This window comes from Xenopus laevis, chromosome 7L (genome assembly GCF_017654675.1).
Source record: "Xenopus laevis strain J_2021 chromosome 7L, Xenopus_laevis_v10.1, whole genome shotgun sequence".
In the NCBI taxonomy this organism is placed as follows: domain Eukaryota; kingdom Metazoa; phylum Chordata; class Amphibia; order Anura; family Pipidae; genus Xenopus; species Xenopus laevis.
Window position 1 is genome coordinate 73,050,672 of NC_054383.1, and position 17,513 is coordinate 73,068,184.

Sequence of the window (17,513 nt, forward strand, 5' to 3'; positions counted from 1 at the left end):
CCGCTGTATAATTTAGGTGCCATATGTTAGGAAATGTAGGGGGGACCGCTAAAAAAAATTTACGATCTTTTTCAGCCTATAAGCCTTAAAAAAAGTAAAAGACGCCAGCGTGCTTTGGGACTTAGAAAAAAATTCAACTTTTTTTGAAGCAAGTCCTATCTACTCAATTGCACTTCGCCTGGTCTGAGGTGACAAAGGCAAATCTGGCGCAAGAGGTAACGTTCAGTAAAATGCACAAGTTAGTTAGTGAATTAGCGTAGTTATGTCCCTTCACATAGCGCAGCTTCACCTGGTGTTAGCGCGCAAAGTAGCGCTAGAGTATGTCTACTTTGCTAGCGAATTTACACCAGCACCCGTTAGTAAATCGGCGAAGTCGAATCGCCCTTTAGTAAATTTGCCCCATAGTCCCAACCTTAATCATATAGAAAGGTTGTGGAGGGATCTGAAAATGGGCAGTTCATGCAAAGAAGCCCGCCAAAATCCCTGAGTTAAAGCGATACTGACACGTTCCTATAAAAATCATAGGAATGTGTCAGTATCAAGTAAATGGTACACTCGTAACCGTTCCCCCTCAAAGCCCCCCCCCATCCCCCACAAACCTGCATTCACCCGACCCTCTGACACTGCTAAAAGATCTTCTGAGCCGTTTCAGTGACGCTGGGCTGGGGGCGGCTCGATCCTTCCATAGGCTGATTACTGTTAGTAGTGTGAGCGGTCGGAAGCACACAGGTTCGCAGGGCAGCTTTGCGGAGGGCTTTTTGGGGGGCTTTTTGGGGAACGATTATGGGGGCAGCATTTACTTTATACTGACACGTTCCTATGATTTTTTTAGGAACATGTCAGTATCGCTTTAAAGGAACAGTAACACGAAAAAATTAAAGTGCATTTAAGTAATTCAAATATAATGTACCTTTGCCCTTCAATGGTAAAACTGGCATGGTTGCTTCAAAAATACTACTATAGTTTGTATATACAAGCTGCTTTGTAGCCATGGGAAAGCCATTGAAGGCTCAGTTTACACAGCAGATAACACATACACTGTAGAATACTGTATTATATTACAGTGCTTATCTGTTATCTGCTAAGCATCCTGTGCCTTTTCTCCTTTTTCAACTTAAATAGCTGTCCCCATGGCTACACAGCAGCTTGTTTATATAAACTATTGTAGACTTTCTAAAGCAAGCACATAACTCTTACCAATGCAGTACATTATATTTTAATTACTTTACAACAGTTTTCTTTATTGGTGTTCCTCTTCCTTTATAACTGTTCTATAAAGAGGAATGGGCTAAAATTATTCCAAGCTGACATGTATGCCTAATCAACAGTTGCAGTTATTGCTACACATGGGGGGCACATCCGTAAGTAAATGTAAAGGTTCACATACATTTGCTACATACAGATATGCTTTCATTTCCCTAAATAAATAAATAAACAATCATGCGTTTGACTAATTTGTTTAATTCAACTAGTTTTAGGACGTGCGTGTAAAACAGGTGAAGTTTTAGGTCATATTTATGCAGCAACACGGTATTGAATTAAAAAAAAAAAATCACAAAACATCATATACTATTTAGATTTTCCGAATACTACATGAGATCCTGCCTTGAGTGCTCAGGATCAAAAGCAAACTAACTGAACATTTATGTCCCATGTTCACTTTAGTCTTTATAGATTTTTGGCTAACTATATTTAAAACAGATTTCCCTCAGGTCCCTACAGGCAGCACTTACTCATGAAACGTCCCCTTCCTGTAGGCAGGAAAAAACACCACACCAAGCTTGAACCACATGCTATAAAACACTCCTTTTCCTGGAAACCAGCAGTGTTTTTCCTACTTGCAGTTCAGTTCAGTCCTACATCTCCCAGTTTGTTGTTTTAGCTGCTGCTTGTGGTAGCTTGGCTGCAGGAGCCCCTCAGTATGATTGTGCTCCCTGGGGAGACTTTTATATGTATAAGTCTATTTCCCCTTGTGCCACTGCAGGGATTAGTGGAGGTTTGCACCTTCTAAGTTGTGTCCTCCACCGTGGCACAAATTTGGACATGAGGAGCAGGCTATGAATACTATCCAGCTGACTGCAAGCTCCCCCCGTTTTTTCGTATTCTGGATTTCAGCGCTCTGCCTCTTCTGCTCCATTCAGATGATTGTGCCCCTGAATTCTAGAGTTAATGTGGTGGAAAATTCATAAACCACCATTAACATTATATTATGCATCTTAAAATTGTTGGCAATGGTTACTTCCAGATGCCCTTTGAGGCGGAATGGGAATATGCTATATGCATGTATGTTTAGTGCAGGATGCTGACATTTGACTAGGTCCTTGAAACAGTATATACTCACCATAAATCCTTTTGCCCTCCATCTCTAAGGCAGCACGATTTTCCCTCCCTATATTGTCTGAGTTTTTATTGCTTGGTAAATCACTGCTGTTTTCCCGGTGGAGGAGGGTTTTATAAGGTATGGTTCAAATTTGGGGGTGGGGTTTTCCTACCTAAAGGAGGGGGACATCTCATGAGTGAGTGCTGCCTTTGGGACTGAGGGAAAAAGGATTTACGGTGAGTGTAAATCCTGTCTTTTAATTTGCAAAGCCTATCTTTTCACCTAATTTTATTTTTACACTGAACTGTTCCTTTAAGGACTGTGGTACATGAGATGAATATCTAGCATCTCACACACCATGCATTTTTTTTAAACTCAGCCCTAAACAGTTTCAATATGGCCAAAATCTGCTTTTTTTAACAAAAAAATATCAGTTTTTATGTTCGAATCTGTAGACCTGGTACAAATACTTATTCAGCTATCCCCTTGTTCAGCAGGAGTGCAATGAATATGACTTTTTTGCCTATTGTATCAGTCATGAAAAATCTGTTTTATTATTTATTGAGCTAAACAGGGAAATTGAATCTTCTCCATGTTTGGTCTTCATAAGGACGATAATTAGATTGCCAGTGCCCAGATAAAATTCCTGCATAATGGACTGTCGCTAACAAAACAACAACAAGGGGGAATGGAGGGCTTGTATTTTGTTAACCTATGTACCTTACAAGGAGCAAACGTAGTAACTTAATTTCCCTGTTTGCTCTGTTTAGCAGAAGTAACAAACCCCATAGGGGTATACTGCCCCTTTAAGGAAGCAGCAATTGATTAAAATAACAAAACATAATTCTCACTTGCATTAAAAAAATATTCAGATTCAATTGTCGTAATGTTTCTTTCTGTGCAATTTGTATTGTACGGTAACATTCAGTTACTGTAGTGTAATTAAAGTGGCATCCATGATGCTCAGTTGGTAATATCCATAATGATAATTGTAGCCCAAAAAGGTCTGAAAACCTCTGCACTAAACAGACAATATATACATGCAGCAGTCTCTGTTTTGTAGCAACCAGTCTTACTGGTAAACTTTCATTATTCTGGTTGCTTTTAAAGGGAAATGTTATCTTTTTATGGATAGGTATTGTAGCAGTTTTGTCAGTTATTATTTGAGAAGGGGGATTCTTTAATTAATTGCTGGCCCTTTTAGCAGTGAAAAGAGATGATCTCAGTTGAAAAGAATGATGTTTACTACTTGCACAAAGCTTGGTCTGTATCCAATCCGCAAACGTGGCACTCCGAGGATACTAAGGTTTAATTGGGTCCATACTGTGTATGTCTCAAATCATATGAGCCGGTGAAATTGAAAACACGCTAATGCAAGCAGCTGGGAATAGCTTTCTCATCAGTTCAATTTCCTGGGTGCCAAACATGATAACCAGTGCACTGGAGAAAAATAACTTAAAAAAATCATCATGGTGGATACTTGGTGCTCTTTTTCTTGCTTTACTTGTTTCTGAAGGCAGTAAATTGTGAATGGAAATAATAATTTTTTTATTAACGCATATTTATAGTGTCCATGCATTCCATAGCACTGTACGATTAATGGGTGTACATTGAACATACAAATTACATACAAAATACAACCAATACAAAGGGTAAAGTGGACCCTACTTAAAAGAGCTTCTAGTCTAAAAAGAGAAGAGATATGAAGTTGTGGGTATGGGCAATATCAAGAGTCAGCATGAGAGATGTGGCATTTTGTTAGGTGGGCAGCAAACACCATGGCATCTTGTTTGGGGCTAGAATAGCAGACAAGAAGTTGTTAAACCATTTTCTGTTTTTATAATATATTTCTGAATGGTATATGGTGTATTCACCTTATCTTTATTTGTGTATCTAGAGATTAAAACTACAGTAATCTGCCCAGCATCAGAAAAACATATTAAAAAGTATCTACAACAAGAAGTTTACGTGATCCATGAAACAGAAGATGATTATAAAGCAATCACCTTGCCATACATTGAATCTCAGAGCTTCAGCATCCAGGTAATCAAGTATCTACGGTGGATAGTGAAAGGGGTTATATGATTGGCAATGAACGAATTTGAATGTAAATACTGGGGGAATAGAAAGAGGAATGTTATGGTCTGTTTTCTAGCCTGGTCCAAAAACCTATATATGTCCATCATCCAATAATCATTGAACAAATTGCATTTCTACATTTCAACCAGGTGGGGGGAATTTTTCCACAGAATTGTGCAAGGTTCCCAGCCTTGTTTCTGAACAGACCCCTTTCATCCATTTTAATATAAGATGATTAAATCACGGTAACATCTCTGACTTGGTGGTTTTATCCAGCCATCTGCTGTAGGTTTGATGATTTCTTATAGGTTATATCCACAAGACAAAAATGACAGCGGTAAATTGAGCTGCCTAATGGTCTGCTTATGGCACACATGGTATTTTTACTACTGGCAAAAAAAGCTTATCCACTACATACCAGCCTGTGGTGGGCACACAGAGCAGAATGTAGGGATGAGCCAAACTCGTTATCCAGAAATCTCAGAATTACAGAATGGCCTTTTCCCATAGACTCAATTTTAACCAAATAACCCACATTTTAAAAAATTATTTCCTTTTTCTCTGTAATAATAAAACAGTACCTTGTACTTGACCCAAACTAAGATCTAATTTATCCTTATAGTAAACAAAACCAGCCTGTTGGGGTTATTTAATGTTTAAATGATTATCTAGAAGACTTAAGGTATGGAGATTAAAATTACAGAAAGACCCCTTATCTAGAAAACCTCAGGTCCCGAGCATTCTGGATAATAGGTCCCATACCTGTACTGATGAAGTGACACAGTAGTCACTAAATGCATTAAGTCTCCCTGCCCGCTCATTCTATTTTAAATGGATTAGTAAAGCTGTATTTGTTTTACCAAGCTTGGTTTCACCGTGGATCATGTAATATAATCCCTATGGCTATTCATCATGTTTGACTGTTCGTTGCCGCTGCCAGAGCAAGAAGCGGGATTGACTGGCCAGCGGATGTTCTTTGCTCTCTCTCCCCAACACAACGCGTTACCTTCTTTCTCAGCCCATACCTGTACTGAATCTTCCTTGTTCGGATTTGACTGAATACTGAACTGAATATGAATCCTAAAAACTTTGCTTTCCATTGTCACAAGGTCTATAGCAGGGTAGATCGGGATCTACAGTAGACCTTTAGTTGGTGATCAGTAGATCTTGAGACAAACAGCTTGACTAAATTACTTTCCTATTTCATGCTTTTTATTCAGATATTTATTATGTTAAGGTTACATAAGAAATAGTTTGTTTAATATAACAATATACATTTTCTCAAGAATAAATATTCAAGCAATTTTTACAATGAAACTGATCCTGATCGGACATCATCACTAATAGTAGACCTCGCATTAGTAAAGTATGGCCACTCCCGGTCTATAGTTATGTCATTTTAAGGATTTGGTTTAGCTAAGCAATTAGATTGAGCCGAATCCTGCAGAAAAACAGCTCCGATTTGGAAGAATCGGGAACTGAATCTGGGATTTTTAAATCTCAGCTATTTTCTTCAATAAATTAGACAGTAAAATGCAGTATATTACCACTGTATACCTTGTTTTCTTCCAATTATTGGCAACAATTATTGCACATTAAGGACTACTCGTGGCTTCTCCTTTGAGTCCAGTAGGGAGAAATCCATAGTGTTCTGAGTTCTGCTGCCTGATTACAAGAAACAGCATTTGTTGAGTACATTTTAATTCCTTTGAGAAAATCTATTGAATTTCTTCTTTTACAGTGGGTCTACAATATTCTGGAGAAGAAAGCTGAGGCTGAACGAATCGTATACGAGAACCCAGATCCTACCAATGGATTTGTTCTTATCCCTGATTTCAAGTGGAATCAGAAGCAGGTCTGTGACATAAAGACATAAGAAGCATGAATCTAACTTCATTACTGATTTGCAGATCTGTTGGGCAATCCATTGTAGTATAGTCGCAGGTGTTTTTCAGTATATTTGTTTTGTAATTCTGTGTTTCCTTTATCCTAAGAAATCCATCTTACTCAACAGTACACATATACAAGAGTGGGTTTCTTAGTCATTGCGTACTTGTTTATATGACATTTATTATCTGGAAACCATTTATGTGCATTATTTTAGGTATAGGATCTGTTATCCATGTGCACAAACCTGAGTGGCCTGCACATCGGTAAAAAGATTAAATAGTAGAAAATGACCAGCAACACTGAGATATCTTGTGAAATGTTCAAAAAGGTGTATTGAAAATTACATGACAAGCAATAGAATTCTTAATGAATCTGATGCAATTTGAGAGTAGGACTGGCCAGATATGGGATGACATTGACGTAGTTGGCCAGCTTAAATATTTTGCAATATATGGACAAACAATCCCTGTTTTGTTTAAAGGGTAAAGCATTTTTCAGTAGCAGTATGCACAAAATGTCTCAATGTCTTAAATATATTGATAAAGGTTTGAGTGCAGGGGACTCTTGTATTTGTCTATATGTATTTTGTGGTCACAGCCTCATTGCACCCCTGCTTAATGATTTTAAAAAATAGTGGTGAGCACAACTTTCCATTTCCCACTCTGCTTAACAAATAACCCAGGTGCTACTCTACTCTATTTAAGCTGACCAACTACGGTAAAGTCATCCCCTATATGGCCAGTCCTACACTCAACTTTCATCTGATTCATTAAGAATTCTATTGCTTCATTATACATTTTACACAGGGACTAAGTTTTACCTGCAACTTACTCGCTGCTTTCAAAGTAAAAATCTCATAATTGGTTGCCCTTTTATTGGCAAGTTTTTTGGGTTTTTTTATACTTGTGTGGCATACAACTTGCATATGTGACTTTGACTCCACAGCAGTTTCCCAGAGCAGCTTATCAGATCTTTGCTTCCAATTTCTAACTTCGACTTATCAAAATAAATTGATGATTGGTTGCTGTGAGTAACTGCACTTTTGAAATTTAGCACCTGTGTTAATGAACCCCATGTATCAAACACAGCTGCAAGAAATTCTGTTGGCTTAAAAATGACAAGATTGTGGTAAATTGAGCCAACTAAGTGCACAGCACTGAACTAAGACTAGTAAACTGTTGTTGAGGCATGTCCGTCATAATGTTGCACACATTTATATTCTTTTATAATGGACAGTGACCTTTACAAAACTGTTGGCTGGCGTCCCAGGGAAGCCAAAGACGTATTTATACCTGGTAGCCCAAATGCCATCTGGATATTCAGTTGAATGGCAGTGTGTGTGTTCTTGGGTACAGATGAAACTGTAGCAGTATAATCTTGTATATTTGCCTTGTTTGAACCTTGATACAGGTCTTGAAACGATATATATATATATATATATATATATATATATATATATATATATATATATATATATATATATATATATATATATATATATATATTTTTGTACGGAGTGGAGCACCAACCCTTCTTGTTTTCAGTCTGTGACTTCGTCCACTTTCGCAGACAAACAATATATCTTTCAAAAAAAGTCCAGACTCAATTTTTGTGAAGCAAAATCAAAGTTTACCAACATAGGCAAAGAAAACAAACGTGCAACGATTCAGGGCTCCCGCACCTTTCTCAAGCATCATGGGCATCAATTGACATCAGACATTTATGCAAGCATTAGGCACACCCACCTTTTACATATGCAATTATGTGCCATATACATTTCTCAATCCTAAACATAGAGATAAATTAACCCCTTATGCATATACAATTAAGTGCCATATAGATTTAGCAATCCAGAACGCAAAGGTCCTTTCTCTCCTTGATTAATGTATATATAGCTCACATTAGTATAATAGCTTTATATCCAAATAACTACCTTAGTGTGGGTTGCCTTATCATTCTCAAACATACCCCCCACAAGTTATTTTCAGTATTCTAAACAAAAGCATTCAGATCATATTCTCTATTGAGCCCCTTAGGGTATAGTGTCTGCAGTGTGTGAATCCAAAACTTCTCTCTCTTTTGGAGTTGGGGGGCAACAGACTCAATCACAAGAAATCTGAGTGATTCTGCTGTGTGTCTGGCAGTATGAAAATGTGCAGGAACCGGTAGTTTAAGCACTTCCTTTCTAACTGTAGATTTGTGCTGACTGATCCGATCGCATATAGGTTGTATAGTTTCGCCTATGTAGATGAGGCCACATGGGCATTTTAGCATGTATATCACATATTCTGTGTCACACGTAAAGTGACCTCTTATCTCAAACTGCTTTCCCGAATGGGGATGTGTAAAGCAATTTTTATGTATGACACTCGAACACTGATTACATCTGCCACACGGATATATGCCGTTCCTTAAGGGAGCCAACACTCTCTGTGACTCCGTTCTCAATGTACCAACATCAGTTCTTACCAGCCTATCCCTCAGATTCCTAGGTCATTTGTAAGACAATAAGGGTGGTTGCTGAAATTCCTGAATATCAGGATATGCTTTCCGTAAAAGTGGCCAATGTTTATAAATAATCTGATGTACCTTACTGGCACATACGTATGCACAAGGGGAATCCGTGCTTTCTCTTGCCTAATTGGGGGACACAGGCACCATGGGGATGAAGATCCTGCAGCTGGAGATGGACACTATGTTGCAAAATATGACTCCTGCTCTGGGCTTCATCCCCTGCCTCCTCCTATTACCCTCAGTTTCTTTTAGTGTCCTCAGAAGGAGAAGACACCGTTTTTCTTCTAAGTGGCTGGAGCACTGATCAGGGCCCCAGGTCTAAGATTATGCCACACTCAGGGGCCACTGATTTAATCAAGCGCCTCTCCAGCTACAACATACCTGCCCTTTAGCCTTCCCGCTCTCCGGAGGTCTGCAGGCTTGCTCCTCACCCCCTGCGCTGTTTTCCCGCTCTACGGAGGTCTGCATCAGCAGCATACATCCACCTGGGTGTATAATAGCACACATATACATATATATTTCACTTCTGTGCATATATATATTTATGTGTGTGTCTTTTGTTCACAGGGGTAATCTTCCACAGGGCACAGATCAGTTGGCGTTTGTTCCTAGGTGAGTACTTTATTGTATTTTACTCCCTTGGTCACCCTCTCACATTATGCGCACCTCATACACACAGACGCATTCTTTTCATCCTAGGCGCCATTTAGACTTGCGCCATTTTCCCTGGTGAAACGCGTATGCGTTCCACCCGCCCTTCGCCTCTACTTCCGTCTGTTCTACCCTGAACGGCGCCATTGGGCACGCGACATTCTCTGGTGACATGCATATGCGTTCCACCGCTCATCCACCCGCCCTTCGCATCTCTTCCGGCACGCTCTCTCCTTCCCGCCAGATGCACCCTGCACTACGCGCAGGCTCTATATGCGGCTCCGACATACAAGACAGCTACTGAGCAGGTTAGCTCCACATCGGATGTTTTTTCTTATCATTCTTGTACTCTTCAACCGCTCCCCTAACCGGTGGCTATTTCTGCTCTCCCTGCTACAGAACTCTCATAGGAACGCCCTGCTCTTACGCTAACCACCCTACATGCCTGGGTGCTTTTAATGCGTACAGCCACCCTTCCAGGCTCTTCTATAGCGCCTTCAGGCAAGTCATCCTACATATATATATATATATATATATATATATATATATATATATATATATATATATATATATATATATTATACATATATATATTATGCCTCAGATATCTGGCTATAGTTTGGAAATATGAACATGTTTGGTCACTGTATGTACGTACTGCATGTTATGTTGACTGCATTATAGGGTACATGGACCCACAGGGCTTCCATTCATACCTCTGCTTGTTATCTCCGCAGGCTACCCTTCGCCAAGGAGATTTCCTCACGGCCATACCCTTGCTTAGGCTTATAGGAGGCCGACTCCCCTGCCTCAAAAAAAAAAAAAAAAAAAAAAAAAAGAAGATTTTGTCTAACCTTCCTACCATTTTCACTGATAAGGAGCAAAATGGCTAACAAGGCAGAAGAGCCCAGGACCAACAAGTCCTCAGCTCAAACTCACCCACAGGTTTCTTTTTTAGCCTGTTCAAATTGTAAAACAAAATTTAATTCAGCCTCGGCTGATTCATTGTGTGGGGCCTGCAGAAAATCCGATTTACTGCCACTACCTACAGCTACTACTTCGGATCCTGAACTTCTTAGGGCCATATCCCTCTCACTTGCAGGCATCCAACATTTGGCCCGCATCCCAGAGACCTTAGACAAGGTTATTGAGCATTTATCTCAACCTTCCCATTCTCAACACCGCACAGGGTCGTCAAAACGTCACGCTCCCTCTCCTCCGGACTCCCCTGGGGAATTTCTCTCTCCCTCCGACGAGGAAGGTCAGGTCCTATCCGCTGACGACTCTGATCAGGACCACCCTGATCCTTACATAGACACTCCCAGAACTCAAGGGGAAGTAGAGGGCCTTATTCAAGCTGTACTAAACACACTGAACATAGAGGACTCTTCTCCCTCGGTCGAACCAGCAAAGAACATCTTTAAGAGACACAAGAAGAGCTCATGCTTATTCCCAGCATACGAACAGCTCGACGAAATTATCAAGTCCCAATGGAAAAACCCTGATCACAGGGTACAGCTTTCCAAAAGATTCACCCAGACTTATCCCTTTCCTAAAGAGTGCATTGAACTCTGGTCTTCACCTCCAGCAGTCGATCCTCCGGTTTCCAGATTATCCAGGAATACCACCATTCCGGTCGCCGACGCGACCGCATTCAAAGACCCCATAGACAAGCGTCTAGAAGGTTTCTGCAAATCCTCCTTCACTGCTTCTGGTTCAGCCTTCCGACCCACCTTTGCTATCGCCATGGAGGTCTGGGTGGAACAGGTGGCACAACTCATCGGATCTGAAGACCCAACTACCAACAATTTGCTCTCCCAAATAGCAGACGCCACTACATACATTGGAGACGCAGCACTAGACGCACCACGGATGGTTGCTCAAGCTTCAGCTCAATCCGTGGCCGCTCGCAGATTTTTGTGGTTAAAATCATGGTCCACCGACCTAACATCCAAACGTTCCCTAGTCAGCATACCCTTCCAAGGTAAACTACTCTTCGGGGCTGAACTGGATAAGATCATCTCTCAGGCGACTGGGGGCAAGAGCACCCTACTCCCCCAAACACGACCCAAGAGACCTCCCTTCAAGAGGAGACCCTTTTTTCGACCTTTCAGACAAGGACAAAGGTCAAAGACGCAATCCGACAAGTCCAACTCTAACTTTCGCTCCCGCTTTCAGGGCAAACAAAGACAGCCCTGGTCTTCATCCAAGTCTACCTCCAAGCCTTCACAAGATAAACCCCACACCGCATGAAGGTGTGCCCCCTCCCGAAGGGATACCCTTAGGAGGCAGACTCAATCCTTTCGAGAGGTATGGCACAACAAGATTCAGGACCAGTGGGTTCTTCGGGTGGTATCACAAGGACTTTTGATAGACTTCACTCAAACGCCCCCCCCCCCACAGATTTTTTGTATCCAGATTGCCGGCCAAGATCTCAGACAGAACCAAATTCCTCTCCATCATACAGGACCTGGCCGCGGCGGGCACCATTCAACCCGTTCCACCAAACGCCAGGGGACGGGGCTACTACTCCAACCTATTCATGGTTCCCAAAAAAGACGGTTCACTCAGACCTGTATTAGACCTAAAGGATCTCAATCCTTTCGTCAGAAAGTGCCATTTCAAAATGGAGTCAATACAATCAGTTCTAGCATCCATGGAAGACAACGAATTCATGACAGTCATCGACATCAAGGAAGCATATCTTCATATACCAATTCACCCAGCTCATCACGGCTTCCTCAGATTCTTTGAACGGAGAGCATTGGCAGTTCGTGGCCCTACCATTCGGCCTATCATCAGCTCCACGCACCTTCACAAAGGTCATGGCGGCAGCATTGGAGGAACTCAGACTCAAGGGAATAACCGTTATCCCCTATTTGGACGATCTCCTTGTCAAGGGTCATTCCGCACCTACAGCTCACCTAAACACATCTCAAGTCCTCCAGACCCTGACCTCTCTGGGCTGGACGATCAACTTCAACAAGTCGAACCTACACCCGACTCAATCAATAGAGTACCTAGGCCTAATCCTGGACTCCAGACAAGGGAGAGCCTTCCTACCGCAGGACAAAGTCAGAACTCTCCAGACTCGAATTCGGTCTCTCATGGGATCCAACAGCATTCCCCTTCGATCAGCCATGCAGACTCTAGGCACGATGGTCGCCTCCTTTCCTGCCATCCCGTATGCTCAATCCCACACCAGACCTCTTCAACACACCATACTTCTGCACCAACGCAGAGATCGAGTCAACCTCGATCGCAAGATATCCATTCCGAGTCGAGTACTTCTCTCTCTACACTGGTGGCTTCAACCACATCGGATGACGGGGGGAAAACCCTTCCCACCCCATCACTGGAAGATTCTAACCACAGATGCCAGTCTATGGGGGTGGGGAGGAGTCATAGACCAAACCACAGTACAGGACCTATGGACTCAAGAGGAGAAGAGGCTACCCATCAACCTTCTGGAGCTCAGAGCGATACGCTACTCCCTCGAACACACGGCACCACTGCTCCGGGGTCAGCCTGTGCGAATCCAATCCGACAACGTGACGGCAGTAGCCTACATAAATCATCAAGGAGGAACCAGAAGTCTCACGGCCCTCAAGGAAGCTCAAGAGATCCTACTGTGGGCAGAGCACAACGTTCCCGCGATATCAGCAGTCCACATACCCGGTGTGGACAATTGGTTAGCGGACTAGCAGAGAAACGATCAATCACGGGGAATGGAGCCTACACCACGACGTGTTCCACCTAATCGTAGCAAAGTGGGGTCTACCAGAAATCGATCTCATGGCATCCAGGACCAACAGACAGGTTCGGTCGTTTGTCTCAAGAAGCCTAGATCCCATGGCTCACGCAGTAGACGCCCTAGTGATTCCTTGGCGCTTCTCCAAGGTTTACATCTTCCCCCCCTCTGGCTTTTCTACCGAAGGTAATCAAAAAGATAAAACGGGAAGGAACTCGGACCATCTTGGTGGCTCCGTTCTGGCCCCGAAGGTCCTGGTTCGCGGATTTAATCGCCATGGCGGCAGACGACCCCTTCCATCTTCCTCACCGGACAGACCTCCTCACTCAGGGTCCGGTTGTCCACCCTAATTCTCGTCTCTGGGCTTTAACAGCATGGCTCTTGAAGCCTTGATCCTTCGGAATTCGGGAGCGCCTACGGATGCAATTCCCACCATGCTTCGTGCACGAAAACCTGCCTCAGCGAAAATATACCACAGAGTATGGAGAACTTTCATTTCATGGTGTGAACACAGATATCAACCCACAGCTGGCACGGGTCAGGGAGATCCTCTCCTTTCTGCAAGATGGCCTTACTAACGGTTTAGCCCTAAGTTCGCTGAAGGTGCAGGTTTCGGCCTTGTCAATTCTCCTACAGAGTAAACTGGCATTTAATCCAAAAATTTCTACAAGGAGCAAACCGTATCATTCCACCGTATCGTTGCCCTGTCCCTCCGTGGGACCTCAATTTGGTGCTATCTGTCTTACAGGAGGAACCCTTCGAACCACTTGAACAGATTCCTCTGTCCACGCTCACCGAGAAGGTGTTGTTCCTTTTGGCAATCACATCTGCTAGGAGAGTTTCTGAGCTTGCGGCACTGTCTTGCAAATCGCCCTTCACGGTTATTCACATGGACAAAGTCGTTCTCAGACCCACTCCAGACTTTTTACCTAAGGTGGTCTCTGCATTCCACTTGAACCAGGACATAGTGGTACCTTCCTTGTGTCCAAACCCACAAGGTCCGATTGAGCACAAACTCCACAAACTGGATGTTGTCAGAGCTATTTCATTCTATCTGAAAGCCACAGAGAACATTAGAAGAACTGACGCTCTTTTCATTATCCCTGACGGCCCCAAACGCGGTACCAAGGCCGCCAAGACAACCTTGTCCAAATGGATCAGATCCATCATTTCCAGAGCCTATGCTGTCAAGGGGAAGGATCCTCCTCATCAAGGTGAGAGCTCATTCTACACGCTCTCTCAGCACTTCGTGGGCCTTCCGTCACCAAGCTTCAGCGGATCAGATCTGTAAAGCGGCCACATGGGCATCACTACATACCTTCACTCAATTCTACAGGCTCCACATGCATGCTTCAGCCGAAGCTGCCTTTGGGAGGAAGGTGCTCCGAGCTGTCATTAGCTAGACACCTGATGTACAGCGTCCCACCCTTGGGGGCGCTTTGGGACATCCCCATGGTGCCTGTGTCCCCCAATTAGGCAAGAGAGAGAGAGATTTTTAACTTACCGTTAAATCTTTTTCTCTTGTCCTATATTGGAGGACACAGGCTTTCCCTCCCTATTCTGACACTGTTTTTCACGGTTACCGTGACGTTTTTTCATATTGAGTTGCCATTCTGTTAAAAGTTTTTTCTGTTTTAAGAGGGTGTTATTCTTGATTTCTCTTCTGTTTTGCTCCTTCTTCGGTAGAAACTGAGGGTAATAGGAGGAGGCAGGGGATGAAGCCCAGAGCAGGAGGAGGAGTCATATTTTGCAACATAGTGTCCATCTCCAGCTGCAGGATCTTCATCCCCATGGTGCCTGTGTCCCCCAATATAGGACAAGAGAAAAAGATTTAACGGTAAGTACAAAAATCTCTTTCTTTACCGCTCCCTTTGTTTTCTCTTGTATCGTGTCTATTCGAACGAGATCCCCCACTCTTGTAATTTCCCTGTTAAGTGCATCACTGGGATATCCTCTCTGTGTAAATTTAGTTGCCATCTCTTCCAAACGTGTGGTCAATCTGTCTTCCTCTGTCACTATCCTTTTAACACGTAACAACTGCGACCTGGGGAGAGATGCTATATTAGCCTTAGGATGAGCACTCTTAAAACGCTATATATATATATATATATATATATATTATATATATATATAGTAGTAGGGAGCCCTGTGTATGCTGCTTTGCTCTTTGTAATTGGGTCTCTTCACTGCTTATTTCCCATGCTCGCACCCAGGTATTAATTTTGATATATATATATATATATATATATATATATATATATATATATATATATATATATATATATATATATATATATATATATATATATATATATATATAAACAAAATTAATACCTGGGTGCGAGCATGGGAAATAAGCAGTGAAGAGACCCAATTACAAAGAGCAAAGCAGCATACACAGGGCTCCCTACTACAAAAGAAGCCATTACCCCCAAAGGGCCCCACCCCTCTGATTACAACTGCTACTAGACAACTAGCTACGACAATAAAATCCAACTGGCCCATGATCAACATGGATGAATCTCTTTCGTTATGTGGGGCACCTAACCCCATGATGGGGTACAAAAGGGGCAAAAACTTAAAAGACATCCTAATGGTCACTGACTTTAAGGGACAATGCACAAACTCGACCAACTGGTTAACCAAACTTACCAAGTTGGGTTGCTACAGGTGCCCAGACTGTACCACCTGCCGCTGTCTACTGAGCGGGCCTGACTTTCCACATCCCCACTCCGGAAAAAGACTTAAAATACTTCACAGACTTACCTGCACCTCAACATATGTGGTCTATATCATCACCTGCCCTTGTGGTCTTTATTATGTTGGAAAAACAATTACCACGCTCAGGGAACGCATCAGCAACCACAGATCCTCTATTAGTAGGGCCCTTAAGGAAGGACATTCCTTACAACCGGTCGCGAGACATTTTCTCACCAAAGCCCATGGACTACCTACTTTTAAGTGCATGGCGATCGACCACCAGCCACCCCTGTCCAGGGGGGGTGACCGTGACCTCGCCCTCTTACGAAGGGAAGCCCGTTGGATCCATAGACTGAACACTTTGTCACCTAGGGGACTAAATGAGTCCCTACCATTGGGTTGCTTCTACTGACGCTTCTTATATGCCTGGTTCTGTGGACTTTGATATGACCTAATGGCTCTGATATATGATGTTTGCATTTGCTCTGGTTCACTAGCAGTTTACTTATTGTTTTTAAATTATGTCTATACTCTACTTCTCCATATGCACGTTGACTGGTCTCGGACACATGTAAGCGGTCTCTGGTAAAGATACTAGGACTAGGCACTCAATGCATGTAATAAACTGACAATGACCTGTCTGGGTGTGGTTGGTTCATTCGCAATAGTGGGTACTGGTATGTGGCTAGTGGTAGATGGCACTAATACTTTATTCCAAACCCCAACACCCCTTGATGGGCCACTTAGAGCGCACACAGGCCAAATTTGGCATTGTGAACTCAGGTGTTGCTGGTCCATGTTTGGCCCTTAGCTTTTGCGAGGGCAGGCATTGGACGCTCAGCACCCACTTAGGACAGTGGCCAAGGGGCAGACAGATGGGATGCGCATGGTGGATGTCTAATATGCATCTGCGGTGGACACGCAGACAGCAAATTAAGACAGAGTATATTGCCTATACCCGTGGCTGATTCGCAAGATTGGCCCACCCACCAATACAGTACCAGGGCTTGGCACAGCGTTGCAGCCCATACGCTATCTTGAACAGGAGACACGATTCCAAGAACCCACCAGATGGTCTACTTGGGGTTGTTGTACTTGATGCTTGAGTGGGCCTATTATTAAGGTCGCATACCATGAGGCCCGTTGTTATGACCAGTGTGCATGTTTTTTGTTTTCTATTTGTTCTGCTCATGTTCTCTTTATTCCTGTATATGTATATACACCTATACACTTTCTTTAGTTTATATGGACTTGTTACACTTGGAGTCTACCACTAATGGGGGTGGGGTGGAGTCAGGGGTTGCCTAGCAACTGTTTTGGCGCCTTTTTACTGTCACTTCCTGTTCAGCACTGTTTGTCCTTGAGAAAGGTTCCTGTGGGGAACCGAAACGTCGGATTTAATAAACCTTTTTCCTTTATTTTCAACATATCGTATGTTTGAGTTTTTCATGCAAATCCTGTGAGTGCCGGCACCACGTGCAATTTCTATATATTAATACCTGGGTGCGAGCATGGGAAATAAGCAGTGAAAAAGGATTGCAGCACTCACAGGGTGTGTGAGTGCCGCAATCCTTTTTCACTATATATATATATATATATATATATATA

General features: G+C 42.7%; 1 protein-coding gene across 1 annotated transcript in view; it reads left to right on the forward strand.

The window, feature by feature from the left end:
* The window catches only part of dcps.L (decapping enzyme, scavenger L homeolog), a 34,458-nt gene that overhangs the window by 3,695 nt on the left and 13,250 nt on the right, over window positions 1–17,513 (forward strand). Inside the window, 2 exon segments of the mRNA NM_001087662.1 lie at window positions 4,218–4,363; window positions 6,141–6,254. Of these exon segments, the coding sequence (NP_001081131.1) occupies window positions 4,218–4,363; window positions 6,141–6,254 (260 nt within the window).